At 53.6% G+C, this 19,613-nt stretch overlaps 1 protein-coding gene across 1 annotated transcript; it reads left to right on the forward strand.

The window, feature by feature from the left end:
- Positions 1-102: 102 nt before the first annotated feature.
- On the forward strand, positions 103-19,141 carry ZNF341 (zinc finger protein 341). The gene is made up of 15 exons (XM_014876103.2): positions 103-367; positions 4,108-4,218; positions 5,316-5,503; positions 6,560-6,712; positions 7,607-7,840; positions 9,058-9,253; positions 9,908-9,992; positions 10,991-11,181; positions 12,085-12,278; positions 13,257-13,465; positions 14,694-14,790; positions 14,996-15,128; positions 15,874-15,985; positions 16,755-16,825; positions 18,060-19,141. Exons 1-15 carry the CDS (start codon positions 337-339, stop codon positions 18,569-18,571), a joined length of 2,517 nt encoding a protein of 838 aa, XP_014731589.1. The 5' UTR covers positions 103-336; the 3' UTR covers positions 18,572-19,141.
- The last annotated feature ends 472 nt before the right edge of the window (positions 19,142-19,613 follow it).

Consider the following 19,613-nt stretch of genomic DNA (forward strand, 5'->3'; position numbering starts at 1 on the left):
GCGGAGAGTCTGTCCCGCAGCCAATGGGAGTCAAAGGAGGGGCCCCTCCCACCCGCTCCGTGAGAGTGGCGGGCGCCGCTTGAGCCCGGCCCGGCACAGCCCGGTCATGGGCCGAGGGTCGTGGTCGCAGCGGCCTCGCCGGAAGCCCGAGGAGGGCAGGGGCGGCCGTCGGGCAGTCCTTGCCTGGTCTGCTCGGGCTGTGTCAGTGCCGCCCCGCCGTGCCCCGGGTTGAACACGATCCCCACGCCCCTGGGCCTCCCCCACCTCTCCCGCGCCGTGGGGCCGCTGCGGGCGGCGGGCGCCCCCTGGCGGCTCCGCTACCGCCGCTGCTCCAAGATGGCGCAGGCGATCTTCGAGGCGCTGGAAGGTAACGGGGCCAGACCGGGGCCGCGCCGGGACCTCCCGGGCCGCGGCGACAGCCAGGGTGCGCGACCCCCGCTCCTCCGAGCTCCCCCTGTTCAGCGCCGCCGCCGCACGGGACGAGGGGCCGCGGCGGGGCCGCCCCGTGAGGCCCGGCCCGGCGCGGCGTGTGGCGCTCCCGGTAGCCCCGGGCTGTCTCCCGCGCCGCGGGCGCAGCAGCTGCAGTGCCCGCCGGTAGCCCGGGGCTCGCCACGCCGTCCGCGGTTCCCTGCGACACCGCTGTCACCGCCGGTCCCCCGGCCCTGTGCCACCTCCTAGTACACGCCGCGGCATCGCCGCACCGCCCAGCACAGTGCCCTGTGCACCGGCTAGCCCTCATTAACCACGGGCCCTGTGCTCGGTGCACCGCATCCTTACCCTGCCCCGTGCCCGACGCCCCAAGGCACCCTCTGCCCTCCCTGTCCTGTGCCTGCTGCTCTCGGGCATCTCCTCCCTACCCTGCCCCTGTTCCTGGTGCTCCTGGACACTCCATCCCATCCCGTAGCTGGTGCTCTAGGCCATCTCCTCCCCTCCCTGCCCTGTGCCCAGGGGACAGCAGCTCCAATCCCCAGGGCACGCTCACCCTCCTGTGCCTCCCATGTCCCTGCATGCTGGGGTCCCCCGTCCTCTCCGTGCCCCAGGGCTCACAGTGCTGGTCCCAGCGCTGTGCCGTGCTCCGTGCCAACCCCAGCGATCGTGCCTGGGGCGGTGCTGGCCCCTGCATGTATATTTTGAGGGTGACCGGGCTCTTTGGCACAGCCCGGGCAGTGGCTGTTGTGTGGGTGAATTTGTGCTCAAGTGTATCTCACTTTAGTGTTGGGATATTGTTAAAGGCAGGTGCTATCCAGGGAGGACGTGCCAAGCTGTGGCAGTCTTACACTGTCCTACCTCTTTGGAGAGACACTATTTCATAGGCATTGATTTCCTAAATTGGATTACAGATGTATTTTCCTTTAAATGGGGACACCCCACTGCCGGGGAGGCGTGGCATTGCCATTGTCACCTGTGCTTTTGAATATCACCTGTGACTACAGCAGCAGAGAGAGAAGCAGAGAAAAAATATTTTTCTCTATTTTGTCAGGTTACTTGGTGCATTTGCCAGCATCCTGTCTAGAATCAGGTCCCTATTTCCTCTATGCAACCAGCTTCTCATTGTGTTAGTTTCCCTGTAGAATTCTGGACAGAAAAGCTTTTTAGCAAACTGAAAAAAAGTGGTTTTTTTTTAAGCCCACAGCAACTGGCAGCTTTTAGTGCCCGAGCTTGTTTGTTTTGTCTTGTTGATTGGATTACAAGTCAGTGGTGACTTGGCATTCTTAGGGCAGCCTGCTGCAGGGCACAGGTGCATCTTCACCTCCTGGTACTCCTGTCAGAAAAAAAAGCTTTATCAGGAGGGCAAATTAGCACCTGGGTGACACGGACAGTCTTGTTTCATCTCCAGCTGAGAGAAATTTGAAAGGAAAAAAAAAAGCACACGTCAGTAGTCCTGTGCTTTTATTTTGGCTTCTCCAAATCAGTTCGTTTTTTTGTCAGGCTCTGGGCACCTCGGCTCCTGCTGCTGCCAGGAAAGAGGGAGCTAGGTGTGTTGTGTTAAGTTCCATCCTGCAGACTGGTGCTGGCTGTAGGCAGGGCAGGATCGATCCAGAGCTTTCTCCTGGAGTCTGTGGATGGCTGTGACTGGCACCTTGTCTTCATGGCTTGTTGGCCATGTCTTCAGGGCTTTCCCTCTGGAAGGTGTGGTGGTGTGCAGTTACTCAGTGAAGTGCAGGGGTTCTGAACTGCCAGATAAATATTCCTGGGCCATTTTTCTCCATCAAGTGGCTGAGTGCAGCACTGGTGATGTTGCTGCATCATTGTGTCTTGGCCTCTCCTCAAGCTTCTTCCTCCTAGTGGGATCACTAGGGATGTTTGGCTTTTTTCCTTGGAAGCTCTGATTCTGTGCCAGAAGGAAACCTAGTTGTCCAGTGCCAGGCACATCAGGAATGCCACTATTTGTGCAATTGTAATTATTCCCTTACTATACTTTGTCTGAATTTTGGATCCTTCTTTTCCTTATAGCTTATTTTTGCTGGAGAAACTGCTCCATGCCTCTCTCTGCTTTGACTGTGCTGTCAGAAGCCTGCAGTGCTCCCTTTGCCGCTGACCAGAGGATTTTTGTGCAGGAGGAGGTGTATTTTAGAGCAGGGCTTTGCCTGGAGTGAGGAGATCCTCCCAGCAGTGTTCCAGCGGCATTCTGCCGGCAGGGCTGAGCTGCAGGGCTGGCTCCAGCTCTCCCTGCAAGCCAAGGCTTGCAGAACTGGACCTGCAGCTTTGCTGTGCCTCTGTGATCTGTGTGAAAGATCTCTGCTTCCCATAGGCATGGTGGGAATTTGATGGGAGTGTGTGATGTTGTGGGATCTGCTGCCTTCCAGCAGCTGCGTGTGCCCTGGGAGGGTGGTGCTCTGTTCTCTCCCAGGGACACGAGCAGGGTTTGCAGCATCTTCTCAGTGAAAAGATGAAAAAGGTGTTCACAGAATCTTCATGTGACATACTTCACACTGGAAATGCAGGAGAAATGAGTATTTAGGGTATCTTTAGAAGGCTGTAGATTATATGGGTACTCCCCCATCAAGAAGGTAACATTCCAGTTGTTGAGGAGAAATTTTATGAGAGGAACTTGGGGTGGTGGATGCTCCTGCTGTGCTGTGATCTGCTGTGGTGCTTCACTGTCTTTTGTACTGCTGTCTGCTGAGCAACCTCTCCTCATCTCAGCACAATCCTCACCTCACTGCTTACGAGTGATCAGACCAATTGATTTTCCTGTCCTGTGGCACATAGTTCTGAGTTCAGAGCTTGGCAGTTTCACTTTACAAAGATCTGGAAGTGAAAAACCACCTAAGAACCCCCCAGCTTTCTTCTGTCCCATAATCCACAATATATAACATACAGCCCTGCTGTGCCATTTGCTTCCTTTGTGAGTTCTGTGTCATGAAAGCAATAGGAAGGAATGGTGCATAAAAGTTACCCCTTTTTGCTCTTTTTCTTCCAAAGTCAGATTGTCCTTTGTGTCTTTACATTCAATTTCCAAAAAGAAAGAGTGTGTCATTCTTAGTCCACAGTCCCATGCTGCTGGCCAGGTTGTCTCCCTAGATGAGCAGTCCCAATCTTCTGTATTTAGCTGGAATATTTTAAAATGTTTTAGCTGTAGTGAAAAATGTTTGTGCCAAAGCAAGTAAGTTGATCCTAACAACAGATCTGACTGGGTGTGTGTGCCCTGTGTCTGATCAGATCTGGGAGTGTTGGCCTTGAAAACAGGGAGGCATTTGTGACACTGCTGGGAGAGCTGCTGCACACAGGATTTTGTCTGCCCTGAGCTCGGTGTCTGTGCTGCATCCCTGGGCAGTTCCAGCCAGGCTTCTGCCCTGTGATATCCCCACATTCCCTGTGACATTCTCAGCTCTTTTCCTACCCAGGGTTACAAGCATCCTTCCTCCCTGCACCAAGTGCCTGAAACCAAACCCTCTTTTGCCTTTCCTTGCCCTTCTTCCCTTCTCTTTTTGCACCAGAGGAGTTCTGAAGACAGGTGGGAGTGTTGCTGTTGTGTGGTAGTTGGTGCTATGCAGTGGAGGGTGAGAAGGTGAGGACAGAGTAGCAGCTGGGGAGTGGCTCAGGAGGGAGCTGCCAGTGTGTGGCTGTGTTCAGTTCACCATCCATGCTTGTGTCTCCTTTCAGGGATGGATAATCAGACAGTGCTGGCTGTGCAGTCCTTACTGGATGGGCAAGGAGGTGTCACGGATCCGTCTGCTCCCAGTGTCAACTCCTCTGCTGTCATCCAGCCCATGGGTGAGTCCTGGTGCCACTGGGAGAGAGGACAGGGGCAGGAGGGCTGCACATCCCCCCTGCAGCATGCACAGCTGTGTGTGTAGGGTGCTGCTCTGAGTGTTGTGAGCCCTCAGCAGCAGCAGGCAGAGCAGGAGGAAGAGACAAGTGCCCAAGCGAGCAGTGATGTTTTTGGAGGCAGTCATGACAACAGACTTGACCATGAGGTCCCAATAAAGATACAAAGGGAAGGAGAAGCCACTGTCTCCACATCTAGTGCCTGTTACTGTTCATGTTTTTTATTTAATATCTGCTCCTTCTCTGGAGATGCTCAGATGCTCCAGTCCTGGAGCATTTGTGTATGAAGGAATATGGGAGCTGGTAATTTATGTGCATGTGGACCCTCACAGTGCTGGACTAGAACTTGCTGGGTGTATGGGGAGTTATCCCCCCAAGGAGTTACAGTCTGTGTCCCCAAAAATGGTCAACTTCAGGCTGTGACTCAGACAGGGGAACAGCCTTGTGATTCAGCCTGCATGGAGTGTAAATGGTGTGTGGTTTGCTAACACTGCGGATTTCAGCTGGGACATGTAACTGGCTTGTCTTCCTTTTGCTTCTAACGTCAGCCATAGGTGCCAAAAGCCAGCAGTGTTGTGGAGGGTGGCTTTAGGACACAAGCTGAGAGTGACTCTTTGCCCTTATCCGAGGTCTTCTCATGCTTTGTGCAACCTGAGTAATAAAATCTGCCTCAGCCAGTATAATGCTGATGCTTTGGAAAGAGCTGCTTTGACTAAGTGCAGAGGGTGCTACAGGAGCAAGTTTGGTCGCTCCTGTGTTTGGGATGAGAAGACAGCCAGTGGGATTAGTGTGTCCCAGGGAGACAGTGGGGTCTGTGTGTGGGAGCAGGGCTAAGATGGGCTCAGTCACATGGCTTGCCTTTAGGGAGAGCTTGGGCTGGGGAAGGAGGGACAGCTTGGTCCTTTTATTTTAGCTGCTGTCTCCTGATGATGATGCCCTCGAGATTCTGAAATCCAAATCCAATGTTACCCTGCACTGTGGCTGCTGGCTGGAGCAGTGGGGAATGCAGGAGAAGCATGAAGCTCTGCTCTTCTTCATTGCAGATGATGAAGACGTGTTCCTGTGTGGGAAGTGTAAGAAGCAATTCAACTCCCTGCCTGCCTTCATGACCCACAAGAGGGAGCAGTGCCAGGGCAGTGCCCCGTCCCTGTCCTCGGTGTCTCTGGCCACCAACAGCGTGTACACCCCGTCCATCACCTCGGTGCAGCAGGCTCCCAGTGCTGGCCGGCAGGTACCGTGCTGGCATTTGGGGCTGGGGGCACCAGAGTGATGGCTTTACATCCAGTGGTGCCTCGTGACTGAGCTCTGTTCTAGGAGGCTCAGCTGACCTTTTGTTGGCTTTTTACCTTGTGGTTAAAGTGAGGCCCTCTGCAGTGAGGTGTGTCCTGCAGCAGAAATGTCTGACAGCCGTTTTTCAGGACAGGACAGAAGGGGTTTCGTGTTCTGTCTGTGCTGCAGCCAGACCTGGGCTCCACTGAAGAGCCCCAGTGTCAGAGCCTGGCCACAAGCCTGGGTGCACTCTCATGGTGCTCAGGGGACTGTGGCTCTTGCTGTCCCTCGGGCTGTGGTCTGTCTCATGGGCAGAAGTGGAGGAGCTTTGTTCCTGCATCCCTTCTCTCTCATTCTTGCAAATAAGCCCACGTAATGTGGTGTGATGAATGTTGGGGGAATATCCCCTCTGGAGTAACTCTCACTCCCTAGAGAATCCTCCAGTGTGAGTCTCTGATGCATGACAAGTAATGTGCCTGCAGCTGTGGCTTCCAAAGTACTTTCAAATTTGCTTTTTGCAAATTAATGTAGTCCCAGTGGATGGTGCTTCTTCTCAGGGCTGCAAACACAGGTTATTTACTGCCAAAAAATTCAATAGCCTCCTTCCCATGCTATAACCTGAGTCAAGTCTGAAGAGATTAGCCTGATGTTCACCATCTGAACCAGAGCAGCCTCCCTGAGTTTTCCACCTTCCCTTGCTGGGGCAAGCACCCAGGAGAGGCCTGACCTTATCTGTGACCAGTTTGTCCTGCAGATCTTGTTTAATAACCCCTGATGTGAATTGCAGCCAATGGCCACTTTCTGAGCCACTGTGCTATTTTTTTCCTCCTTTCTGAAGAACGTTTGTGGAGCTAAGAACTCCCATGGACTCAGCAGGAAGCTGCAGATAATTACTGTGGCTCACTGCTGACCAGAGGCTATGAAAGCAGAGACCCTGAGGCTCAGTAAAAGGCAGTGTCATTGTTTGAGTATTGCTTTGTCCTGTTGCTGTTAACAGTGTATCTTTCTTTTCTTTCAGCAAATCTCCACTTACATCACGGTTCCCCCATCACCTTTGATTCAGACCCTGGTGCAGGGGAACATCTTGGTCAGTGATGAGGTGCTGATGTCAGCCATGTCAGCTTTCACCTCCTTGGACCAACCCATGCCAGCGGTGCAGCCCCCAGTGCAGGTAAGGGGCACGTGTGGATTCAAGGAGTTGTGGCTAAAGCTCACCCAATCCAACCCCATGGCCACGGGAGTGACACCTTCCACTAGTCCAGCCTGGCCTTGAACACTTCCAGGGACACTGCCCACACTGCTGAGGATGCTTCCCAGGACATGATTTGCTTTCAGGGCTGCAGGTGCCCACAGCTGGCTCATGTTGAGCTTCTCATGCACCAGCACTCCCAAGTCCTTCCCCTCAGGGCTGCCCTCAGTCCATTCACTGCCAGCCTGTACCTGTGCTTGGGATCACCCTGACCCAGGTGCAGCACTTTGCAGTTGGTTTTGTTGGACCCCCTGGGGTTCACACAGACACACCTCTCAAGCCTGTCCAGATCCCTCTGGATGCCTCATTCCTTCCCTCCAGTGTTTTGACTGCACCACACAGCTTGGTGTTGCTTACAAACTTGCTTGTTGCTGGATGCTCAGACCTTTGTATATAATATGGTCTCTCCAGCTTTTTTTGAGCCCCCATATAATGATTGGCTTCTGGGGCTCTTGTCCGTGGATTCCTCTCCTCCTGGGAGGGTTGTCTGGGCTCTCCCCAGGCTGGCTGGGCTGTACAAGCTCTCCATACTCTGAAAATATTCCTTGTAACCAGAAGGATTAAAAGCTTTAAAAACAAAGCAATAAAAGCAGTGGGGCCTGAGTGCTTGGGTTTTGGAGGAGGCAGTGTGTACCTGCAGGTCATGCCAGGCCTCCAGCACAGTCTGGTCCAGCCGTCCAGTTGGATGTGCCGTGTTTTGCCAAGACATCGCTGCTGTTCCTGCAGGGAAATTGGGATGGGGAATGTGTGTGAGGGAGCAGCCCCTCCAGCTCCTGGCTGCTGTATTTCCAACGTGTTGTGTGTCTCTGTTTGCAGAGCAGCATGAGTATGCACGCTGGGGCCGGCTACCTGTCCCAGCCGCCGCCTCCTCCTCCGCCCCCACCGCCGCCCCCTCCGCAGCCCCCGCCTCCCCCGCCCAGCCTGGGGGCTCCGGGACAGCCTGGCAGCAGCAGCGGGGTGGTGGAGGTGTACAGTGCCCCTGCTCCCATGGCAGCATCCAGCACCGTGGAGATCCAGAGCCTGGGCATGCAGCCCTACCCGCCCATGGAGGTAAGGCCAGGGCTGCTCCTAAGGATCTGTCCTCAGAGAGTCACAGAATGGGTTGGGTTGGAAGGGACCTTAAAGCTCATCCCCTGCTTTTGGGATGGACAATTCCCACTGGACCAGATTGCTCCATCCAATCTGGCCTTGAGGAATGTGGAATTATACTGTGGGAAGATGGGCTAGGCTATTTGACAACAATTATTTTCTCTGGGAGAAGGTGGCAAACAGAAGGAGATGAGGATTCTGAGAACAGGAGAAACAGCTAAGAGAGACAGAGGTCTGACACAGGCTTAGGAGACGTGAACATTTGTTTCTGGCCAAGGGATACCTGCCATGTTGGGAGTGACAGGGAGTAGAGGTGAGGGGCTCACCTTCTGTAGATGCACAGAGCACCACACTGCACACTACAGGCTTATGTGGAGACAAGAATCCAGTCTAAATCTCAATGAGCTTATCAAGGTGGCTTTTGCTAAAGAATGGCACAGGCCAGATGGATTTACTGTGGATCAGCTGTTTGCAGTCTCTACATTTGCACTGCCCTTCACAACAGGAGCTGCTAGGCGTGGCTGAGGTTTGGCATCCTTCCTCTATTACTGGCATCTGCTCTGGAAGTGCCAGTGGGCAGGAATGGATGGGAATGTTGGATAACTAGTGGTGTGTGTTAATTTATCAGGGTGGGCAGCAGAAATGCCCTTAAACTATCACTCCAGACTGATCACTCTGTCTCTTAAGTGTTCTTTCCTAATCTTGATGCTGACATAAACAGCCGTGCTTTGGCACCTGGAGTTTCCTTGTACCTTCCTTCCCTTCTGCAGTCCTGCCAGGACAGGCAGCAGGACCTGGAGATTCCTGCTTCACGAGTGGTGTGAACCCACAGGGTCAGCAGTGATCCTTCTGCTAACCTGCTCCAGAGGGATAAGAAACCCTTCCAGGCATGAGACATATATAAGGGACAAGACAGCTCCCTGAGAGTGTTTCTTTGCTGCCCTGTTCCTGCTCTAATAAATTCTGGATGCTTTTTGATATTCAGCAGAAGGGTTTCACACTGTGCAGGGTGTTAGTTTGGTTAGGGACACATTGTTGGACTGGTAAACCAGAAATTTGATCCAGTTTGGCAGAAGAAGTCAACCCAACTGCAGCCTGGTGTGGGTGGAGATGGAAGTTATGGCATGGTATAATTCTCTGTAGCAAACCTGTTGCACTGATGAATTGCCCTCTCACAGGTACCAAGCCAGTGTGTGGAAAGCCCTGTGTACCCCTCTCCCCCTGTGTACAGCCCTGGGAAGCAGGGGTTCAAGGCCAAGAGCACCAGTGCTCCCACCCCCCTGAGCAGTGCAGGAGGAGGCTCTGTGGTTGGCTTTGATTCCCCTGCTGCTGCCAAAACTCGACGCTGCAAGAATGAGAGTGGGCTGCAGGAAGGTGAGTCCCTGTCAGCACCTGCCCTAGGGTGTCACTGGGATTGTCCTGAGTGGGCTGCAGGAAGGTGAGTCCCTGTCAGCACCTGCCCTAGGGTGTCACTGGGATTGTCCTGAGTGGGCTGGAGGAAGGTGAGTCCCTGCCAGCACCTGCCCTGGGGGTCACTGGGCTTGTCCCAGCTGGGCTTCTGAGCCATGGGCTCCCTGAGGTGTGGCATTGGTTATGCAGCTCTGGAGGGGGAACACAATGGCCTTGCATTAAACTGGTGGTGACTTGATGGGTTCACAGCAGAGACAGAGCTGATGCCCTTCCTCTCACTCAGGCTGTGTCTTTTCCCAGTGCCCAAAGCACCTTCAAGGTTTGTGCTTTGTACCTGGAAAGGTCCCTGGAAGGCAGTGGTGGTTACCTGAGGGGGATGCCCTGCCCCACCAGACTACACTGCTCAGGAGCTGTAGAGTTGGCTCAGGCTGTGTTCAATGAATGTTTGTGCCCATGACCACTCCCCAGGCTGGCCAGGCAGGTGTTACCTTTCCATAAGCTCTTTATTCTTGGTCCTGGACAGTCATGCCTTGGGGTGAGGGCCCTGTGACTCAGTGGGGACAGGGCTGGGCCACTTGATCTCATTCTTGTGTGTGATTTCATTCCTCTTCCTTTCAGGCAAACCCAAGTCCCCCAAGCTGAAATGCACATACTGTGACAAGGCTTTTACCAAGAACTTCGACCTGCAGCAGCACATCAGGAGGTAACAGTGCCCTACCCTGCACACAGCAGAGTGGCTGGGATGGAGCAGGGCACAGCTCTGCTGAGGGAGTCTGTGCAATCTGGTTTGTTATGTCCCAGAATCTGTGCTGCAGTGGGTAGGATCCTTCATTCCTCTCACCCCAGGATACCTTTTCCTCAGTGACTGGAGTGAGGGTTGTATCATGGATGTAATCCTCATGCTGGGACTGGAGGCTCATTTTCCTTGCTGATGAGACCTTGACAGCCAAACCTTTTGTCACCTGATCACTGGAGTAGCAGCATTCCCCTTGCTGCCTCTGCCCTTCCCTTTCCTCTCCCTCCCTAGCAAGCTGCAGCCTTCCTGTTTGCTGCTGTTAGCAAAGTGTAAGCCAAGTTCAGTGTATATACAGGGAGCTCTAATCAGAGAGCTTTTCCTGGCAGGAGGAGGCTGAAATCTGCAGTTTTTTCCCCCAGTGGAGCCAGCTGGACTCAGAACAGATGAAAGGAATAAGTGATGGTTCTGCATCTCTTCCCAGCCTAGACTCTTCACTTTCTCTTGAAGCAGAAGGGCCGAGTAGAAAGACCTTTTTGCTATGGACAAAGGAGAGGACATTCAGGCAGATCAGGGCTCTGCAAGCTAGAAGAGATGTGTGCAGGAGAGAGAAGGGTGACAGGGAAGAAAAGGCATGTACTTTGTAGAAAGTGATGAAGTCCCCAAGGTCTGTGCAGGGGCCCTGACAGGGAATGTCCTGATGTTGCTGCAGAGCTGTTTGGCTCTGCTGCTTCTTCCTTTGATCCCCTGTCATTCCCAGACCACAAGTGTTTTGTCTGTGCACCAGATTCCTTTCCCCAGGCCTCTCTGATTCACCTCCTCTGGTGAATCAGGTCTCACAGCTCTTGTTTGGTGGGTCCAGGTGTGATGTGCCAAACCAAGTGCCCAGCACTGTCCTTTGGCAGCCACCTCTCCACAGGCCCTGCCCTGGGGCTGCCTCCTCTCTCACCTGCTGCCTTTTCCTTCAGTCACACAGGTGAGAAGCCCTTCCAGTGCATCGTGTGTGGCCGAGCCTTTGCCCAGAAGTCCAACGTGAAGAAGCACATGCAGACCCATAAAGTGTGGCCTCCGGGGCTGGGCTGCACCATCTCCCGCAACTCCATCACTGTGCAGGTCATGGCCCTGAACCCCAGCCAGCCTGAGGACGAGGAGAACACAGGTGTGGTGTCTGGGCATGGTGTGTGTGGGGCACAGCAGTGCTGTGAGGAGGCTGCAGGCCCACACAGGGAGGGAGGGGAGCTGTGTGTGCTGTTTGCATTCCTTGGTAGCGTTTAGCATCTCACACTAAGAGTGGCATTTGCTCAGCTCCAGCTGGAAGCTGCATCATTTCATACCCCATGGTGGGTTCAGGTGCTGGTGGAGACAGTGGCTCCAAACTCTGTCCCAGCATGTACATAAACAGTGCAAGGTATCTCCCCCTTCTCACTCCCTGGCAGTACAGCTTTGGCAGTGCAGAAGCCACACCTGACAGCTCTGGCCTAGGGGACAGATGCTGCTGGTTTAGGATAGCCCAGTGCTCTGGCTTTGCACTGTGCAGGCCATGCCCAGGCTGGATCTGGCCACGGTGGCCACCTGTAAATACTTGAGGCAGAGAAAAGCTCCTTGCTGGTGTCTGAATCCCCTTTCTGCTGGTGGCCCCAGACCTGGTAAGGGAGGGAATGCAGTGACAATGTCATGTCTAGGACAAGGGACAACTGGAGCTGCTCTTTGTAGGCATCATGTACTGTGAACCACTGGCTGGATCTTACCTCCTGTCTCCTGCCAGTGGTGGGAGTAAATCTGGCTCTGGTTCACTGGTGGAGGCCTGTTCTCTGACTGCTCCACAGAGCACAGTTACATCCCTGGATAAAGAGAATGGGTTAGGGAGGGGAAGAGGGAGTAGTCAGAGCCCTTAATAATGTCAACGAATTTTAAACAACCCTGTTAGTGAGATTCATCTGATCTGAAGAGTCTGTCTTTGAAAGGGAAGAAGAGCCTGGCCTGGTGTGTCCTGGCAGCATGGTGCTTGCAGAGCAGCTTTCAGAGCTGTCTCATGGCAGGCTGTGACTTTCCCTCTGTCCAGGTTTGCCCCAGCCCTCCAGGAATGCGGTGCCCCCAGCCCAGGAGCTGAGCCCCTTGGAGGAGAGCGAGGCAGGCAAGCTGGAGGCCAAGCAGGTTGTCCTGATTGACAGCTCTTACCAGTGCCAGTTCTGCCCCAGCAAGTTCAACACCTACTTTCAGCTCAAATCACACATGACACAGCACAAGAATGAGCAGGTAGGGACACAGGGTGCCTGTGTGGGTGGCAGTATTGGGATTGGCTTCATATAATGCACTCTTTATTGGGGTCTGTCCTGAGCCTTTTGGTCTGTGGAGCTGACAGTTCTTCACATGCAGCTCACATCTCAGGGTTGTAGCTGTGTGGTCTGGATGGCTTTGAAAACTCATTTGAAAACTGAGTGAGAATTCAGCCAAGCAGGTATGGGTGGCTAGAGAGGAAGCAGAGCAGTGAAGTGTGTCCAGTTCTGGGCCCTTCACTTCCAGAAAGACAGGGAAGTGCTGGAGCCTGTCCACAGAAGGGCAGCAGAGCTGGGGAAGGGTTCTAGAGAGTAAGGCAGAGGAGTGGCTGAGGGAGCTGCAGGGGCTCAGCCTGGAGAAAAGGAGGCTCAGAGGAGACCTTCTCATTCTCCACAACTCCCTGACAGGAGGATGCAGCCAGGGGAGAATCAGGCTCTGTTCCCACAAGGGACAGGACAAGAGGGAACAGCCTCAAGCTGTGCCAGGGGAGGTTCAGGTGGGACATCAGGAGGAATTTCTTTACTCAGAGGGTTGTCAGGCATTGGGCTGGGCTGTCCAGGGAAGTGGTGCAGACATCCTCCCTGAAAGTGTTCAGTTACTGACTGCACTTGGCACTTTGTGCTGTGTTTAGTTGACAAGGTGGTGTTCTGTCAAAGATTTGACTTGCTGACCTTGGAGGTCTTTTCCAATCTTTATGATTCTGTGAAGTCCAAAGTTTCCAGTCTAAGTGGCAGCTCTCTGGTCCTGGGATAATCAGTTCTGGGATGTTGTGGTCCCACCCACTGGAGTGGTTTCAGGCCCTCACATCAACCCCCCTTTGTCCCACCTTGCTTTCTCAGGGGTGTGCCCTGACAGTCTGTGCTTCTTTCCAGAAAGGAAGGAGTTCTGCCTGTTGGCAGAGGTTTTGCCCAGCTTGTTTCCATGGTGAGCCTCTCCAGTTGCTCTCCCTTCTCCCAGGTGTACAAATGTGTGGTGAAGACCTGTGCCCAGACCTTCCAGAAGCTGGAGTCCTTCCTTGAGCACATCAAGAGCCACCAGGAGGAGCTGAGTTACCGCTGCCACCTCTGCAGCAAGGACTTCCCCTCTCTGTACGAGCTGGGCGTGCACCAGTACTCGCACAGCCTGCTGCCCCAGCACAGCCCCAAGAAGGACATGGCCGTGTACAAGTACAGTACAATCGCTGCTCACAAGGCTTGTAGGAGTGAGTGGGTGCAGAGCATGCTTGGTGGGGGCCTTAGAGGGGACAGGGGGCCCTGTGTCTAGTGGCCACAGTGCTTTTGGACACCCTGGTGGCACATGGGAGTGTCCCTCCATCAGACTGAAAGGGTCAAGCACTTTGAATGCAGGGATTCTCTTGGAATGACAGTGAAATGCTGGCACTGGTTATATGGGAAGATCCTGTCACTACAAGTTCTCTTATCACCAGTCAAGATTGAGATGGGCACAACTGAACCTGCCCTGGGCTGGGTCAGAGAGCCAGGGAAACCCCTGTTCTCTGTGATTCTTCACCTCCAGCAAAGAGATTGTGGGTGCCATGCCCAAACCAATTTCCTACCCCTTTGCTGCAGAAGGGTCTGTTCCTTGGAAAGCTTGTCTGCTAGTGTGGAGGGAAAGTGTGAGGAGTTCCACAAAGAGCTCCACACAGCTTTTGGAATGCCCATGGAAATGTTCAGGGAGAGTAGGAAGCCCAGGAGATACTGGAGTCACTTAGTGGAATAAATATTTGCTACTTCTTGCCTAGACCATGGCTTCTAGTTATCCTTGCAGTACAGAGCTTTGTTCTACAGCTCAGCAGTGGGGATCCCTGAGATCAGAGCCCTGCCTGTGCTTGAGGAGGTTTTAGTCTGACCTAGGGAGAAGGGGTTTCACAGCAGGAACAAGATGTGAGTGTCTCTGTCCTCACTGCTGATGGTGCCTATCCCCAGTGCCTGCTGTCAGTGAGCTTTGGCAGAAACACTGCCAGGATGTGTGACCCCTGCCATGCTGTGTCCCCACTCGGCTCCTTCTCTGGGGGCTGATGTCTTCAAGCAGTGAAGATGGAAGGAGGTGTTTGAAGTAAAGTGAAATCCTTACCTAAAGCTTGTCTCCATGAGGAAGCAGTGTGGAATATGTGCTCAGGTCTGGGTGCTCCCATGGCAGCCTGTGGCAAGTGAACTAGTATTTAAAGGCTTCTCCACCCAGTTTTCCAGCAGCTCTCTCTCTGAAGGATTCTAAGTGTGAGTGTGATCTGGCATGTGGGTTGCTGAGGTTTTAGAGCACCTGACTGGTTATTTTCTGTATCAGCTCTGTCAGAGATCACCCTGGAAGCTGGCTAGGCTGGGCAGGTCTGCCTGTGGTGTGGGGTTGGCTGCAGTAGCCTGGCTCACAGGCTCTGTGCTTTCTCTCCACATCCAGGTGTGTGAAGTGTGTCAATAAATACTCCACCCCAGAAGCCCTAGAGCACCATCTGCAGACAGCAACGCACAACTTCCCCTGCCCTCACTGCCAGAAGGTGAGTGCTGAGCACGGCCTGAGCCAGGCCTGGACACCTGGCAAGGGCTCAGAGGGGAACAGGAGCTCTCGGCTCCATGAGTAGGAGCCTTGTTTTTGTGTTTCAGGTGTCCCCTCTGAGCTGTGTTTTTGTGTTTCAGGTGTCCCCTCTGAGCTGTGTTTTTGTGTTTCAGGTGTCCCCTCTGAGCTGTGTTTTTGTGTTTCAGGTGTTCCCCTGTGAGCGATACCTGCGCCGCCACATCCCCACGCACGGCGGGGGCAGCAAGTTCAAGTGCCAGATCTGCAAGAAGTTCTTCCGGCGGGAGCACTACCTCAAGCTGCATGCCCACATCCACTCGGGTACCCATCCTCTGCTCCCAGTGCTCCCCACCTCTGTGCCACAGCCCTGGCTGCCCTGGGCCCTGGCTGCAGGGATGACAGAGTTAGCTCGGGGTCATTTGTAGTACCATGGCTTCAGATTGATGGGTTTGGTTCAGACTCGTGCCCAGCACTGCACTGGTTAGAAATGGGGGACATAGGTGGCTTCCCCACCTGCTGTGATGGCAGAGCTAAGGAATTTGGTCCTGGAGAGTGGGAGCAGTGTGCACCATGGGTTCTGCCCATTCACTTATTATTTTATTGAGAAGTGGCTGAGGGACTTGGGGTTGTTTGGTTTGGAGAAAAGGCGGCTCAGGGGTGACCTTATCACTCTCTACAGCTCCCTGACAGGAGGCTTCAGTCTCTCCTCTCAGGCAGCCAGCAACGGGACAAGAGGACACAGCCTAAACTGTGCCAGCTTAACCAGGGCAAGTTTAGGCTGGACATCAGGAAGAATTTCACAGAAAGAGTGATTGGGCACTGGAATGGGCTGCTCAGGGAAGTGGTGGAGTCACCATCCCTGGAGGTGTTTGAGAAAAGCCTGGATGTGGCACTCAGTGCCATGGTCTAGGTGACAAGGTGGTGTTAGGTTATAGGTTGGACTCGGTGATTTATCCATGGAGCAGGGAAGTCCATAGTGTGGCACAGCTGGCCTGGTGCCCCGTGCATGGCCAGGGCAGCCTTTGTGGCTGGGCTGTCCCTGAGCCCTGGTGTCTCTCCTCCCCAGGTGAGAAGCCCTTCAAGTGCTCGGTGTGTGACGCAGCGTTCAATCGCAAGGACAAGCTCAAGCGCCACATGCTCATCCACGAGCCCTTCAAGAAATACAAATGTCCCTTCTCGTATGTAGTGTGGCTGCACATGACAACACATCTGAACATATCTGGGGTTGGGATGGGGGGAATGTGTCCTGCAGGTATCCTAGGGGACACTGGGGCACCTACCAGGATGCATGGGGAGGTTGGCATGCTGTGTGCTGTTGAACTGGGAACCCAAGAGTCCCGGTTCTTTGTTACTGATTTCCTGTAGGGCCACATTTTATTCCTTCATCAGCCCTGTAAAATAGCTCCTGCATTCATGGGAGACTTGGGGGAGCACTTGAAAGAGAAGGAGCATTATTTGATCACACAGGTTCCCTGGATGATGGACTCTCACTCACTACCTTGTCTCCAAAAGCCTGCCACAACATAGGACCTAATGTACAAGCCAGAGGAACTGAGTTTTGGAAGGTGCAGTCCCAAATCCATGGCACAGCCATGGACTTTGAGATAGCCAGGACTGACTGGCTTCTCCCTGCTCCAACCAACCTCCTACCTCCTTCAAAATACTCTGTCTCCAGCTGGGATCTTGAACCTGCTGCATTTCAGAGCATTCATAATGAGATATAGACCATGTTTAGTTGAGGAAAAGCCACATGTCCCTGTAGCAGCCTGTTTAGTCCTTGCCTGTCCCCAGAAAGGCTGAAATAGTGGAACTCCTGCTGAGGCTGCACCCAGAGAAACATCTAGGTGCTGCTAAAGAGAAGGGTCAGGGATCTCTTTATGATCTGGGATCTGTCTATACATTGTTCCTCAGCTGATTGCCACATCTCACCAGCATTTGTTGTTGCAGAAGCCACACGGGCTGCAATAAAGAGTTCAACAGGCCTGACAAGCTGAAGGCTCACATTCTGTCCCATTCAGGTGAGTGGTTGGGAATGCAGTGACTGGGATTCCTTATGGTGCTGCAGGAGCATGTGACAGAAGGACTAAGCCTGGGAAATAAGAATCATTTACTAGCTTTAGATTTTTACTCTCTGTTTTGCTGCAGGCCTGTTTGAGTGTCTGTTCAGGATTATGTCTAAGCTTTGGGCTGGTTTCTAAAGCAATATAATCTGTAGTCAGGGCCTGCTGGTGAGAATCAGGAGCTGATCTGGATTATTTGGTCTGATTGTTATCAAGTGAATATCCAGAGTGCTCTGTTCACTCCTCCCCATCCCATCTCACATGCAAACAAAGATCTCATGGGATCTGATTCCCTTCTTGTGTTCCAAAAATGATGCTCCCAATTCTATTAAAGACAAATAATTTATTCCCATTATTTATTCCCATGCCCCAGGGAACAATCAGACTTTTATCTCTTGGGGTAAAACTCGACACCTTTCCTTGTGCCCAAAGCCCTGCAGAGTGGGATCAGATGGGATGGGCTGAGAGTGCAGTCATTGCTTCTTTCAGACTGTACATTCCCATATTTTGGAGGGGGGAAAAAAAAGTGAAAATTTCTTTATTTACTAAATACACTTGAAAGAAACAAAACTTCTAGATTGTTTTACATTTTTATCACAATTAGCTGACATGTTTTTCTGGTGATATTATAATGCTCTTACTTGAGGTAAGACTATTTATTTGCAGTCTGCAGCTTTCTCCTAAGGGACAGTGGAGGGACAGGCACTGATCTCTGCCCTCTGTGACCAGGGACAGGATCTGAGGGAACGGCTGGAGCTGTGCCAGGGAGGCTCAGGCTGGATATCAGGGAAGGTTCTTCCCTCCCCCCGAGGGTGCTGGCACTGCCCAGGCTCCCCAGGGAACGGGCACGGCCCCGAGGCTGCCAGAGCTCCAGGAGCGTTTGGACAGCGCTGCCAGGGATGCTCAGGGTGGGGCTCTTGGGGGGTCTGGGCAGGGCTGGGGCTGCCCTGGCTGACCCTGGGGGTCCCTCCCAGCTCAGGATATTTTATGACTTTATAGAGGACTAAAACAATGGTTAAACACAGACATTGAAGCTGTAGCCACCCACCCTTTACTGTGTGTGGCACAATGTCCCCTCCCTTTGATGAGGAGGTGAAGGAGGAGGAGGAGAAGGAGGAGGAGGAGGAGGTGAAGCTGTCCCGCTCCCCCTGGCAGGATGGCTGGGTCTAACTCGGCTCTCCTCTGTGTGCAGGGATGAAGATCCACAAGTGCCAGTACTGTAACAAGTCCTTCAGCCGCCGCGCCCACATGGTGGAGCACCAGCGCTCGCACACCGGCAACTACAAATACCGCTGCCCCACGTGCAGCAAGGGCTTCACTCGCCACAAGTACCTGAGGGAGCACAAATGCCGCCTGGGCTCGCCCAAGGACAAGGAGCTGCAGCTCCGCAAGGCGCAGAAGAAGCGCGTGGGGCGCGGCCGCAAGGCCGGGCTGGCTCTGCCCGGCGCGCTGGGGCTGCCCGAGCTCAAGGATGGCCCTGCTGGGGACGGCCCCCCCGACGGGGACCCCAGCAAAGAGCCCTTCCACGAGTCGGACGCCGTCCTGTCCATCGTGGTTGGCGGGTCAGGAGCTGCTGACTCGGAGCTGGTCCCTGGGCAGCCCAACAGCATGGCCTCCAGCCTGGCCCTGGCAGAGCTGCAGACGGCCTCGGATGGGCCCTGCACTATGCTGGCCGTCCCTGTGTACATCCAGACCTCGGAGTGACAATGCCTGCTGTGACAAAGCCACTGTGTGGCTGGCGGCTGCTGCTGGCACTGTCTGACTTGGTGCTCAAATTTATCCCCGTGGAAAAGACCAAAGCTCTGCTGGGGAGGTAGATGGATATGGGAGAGAATGGCTTCCATCTCCACTGGTTCTTCCCATCCTTGGGCAGAGGACTGCTTGGACGCCTACAAGGCACTGAAGAGAGTGGCTCCATTGTTTCTTGTCCCTCTGCACCACGGGTCAGCTTAGGGCAAGAAAGACAAAGATCCCTGAATCAGGGAAAGAAGAAGGACCATGCAAACTTGCTACAAACAGAGCTGCTGAAATCAGGTGGCTTTGCAAATCACAGCCTGTCCCATCTGTGGTTTTTCTGGCCTAACAGCTGTATTGCCCAGTATTTGGGTGGCCCTTCTGAGAGCAAACATCCTTCCTAGTGGAAGCAAGTTCATCCTGAGATCCTTTGGGAACACTGTTCAGAAATACCCTGATAGACTTCTGTCTGGTATCTTCTCTGTCTCAGTAGAAGGATCACCGTGTCTGTACTACACGTTATAAACACCCTGGATGTCATGTGTGGAGTCTTTGTGGGAACCTGTGTGTGTGTTGGGGGGGGCCTCTTCTGTCTGGGTTCTGTTTTCTCCATGGTGTTTGTTCATTGTTTTTTCCCACATCTGGGGATTTCTGAGTGCCTTAGACATCAATGAGTCAATCCCTGGGAAGAGTTAAATGTGACCCCTCTGTTCAGCAAGGTCACTAAGGGCTGGGTGGCCTGGCCGGGCTTGCACAGGAAACCTGTGATGCATCCAGGAGCCAATGTTCCAGTGTCAGCTGTGGGACAGGTGCTGCAGAGAAGCTCTGGCAGTTGCTCCCCAGTCTCTATGTTCCCTCAGCTCAGTTCTTGTCAGCAGTTTCAGTGGGGAGTTGGTGTGGGTGAGCAGTGAGGAAGTCTGGTGTGACTGGGACATTTGTTGTCCTCTTGGCTTCTCTGATTTCCTAAGCAGGAATCCCAAAGCCAGCATGGGAGCACCAAACCCAAAAACTG

This window comes from Sturnus vulgaris, chromosome 17 (genome assembly GCF_052056855.1).
Source record: "Sturnus vulgaris isolate bStuVul1 chromosome 17, bStuVul1.hap1, whole genome shotgun sequence".
In the NCBI taxonomy this organism is placed as follows: Eukaryota; Metazoa; Chordata; class Aves; order Passeriformes; family Sturnidae; genus Sturnus; species Sturnus vulgaris.

What these genes read in the sequence shown, in the direction of transcription:
- ZNF341 (XM_014876103.2), top strand. Translation starts at nt 337, where the DNA reads ATGGCGCAGGCGATCTTCGAGGCGCTGGAAG. An exon ending in CTGCAGCAGCACATCAGGAG is followed by an intron (nt 9,993 to 10,990) that starts GTAACAGTGCCC and finishes CTTTTCCTTCAG; the next exon opens with TCACACAGGTGAGAAGCCCT. An exon ending in AAGGACATGGCCGTGTACAA is followed by an intron (nt 13,466 to 14,693) that starts GTACAGTACAAT and finishes CTCCACATCCAG; the next exon opens with GTGTGTGAAGTGTGTCAATA.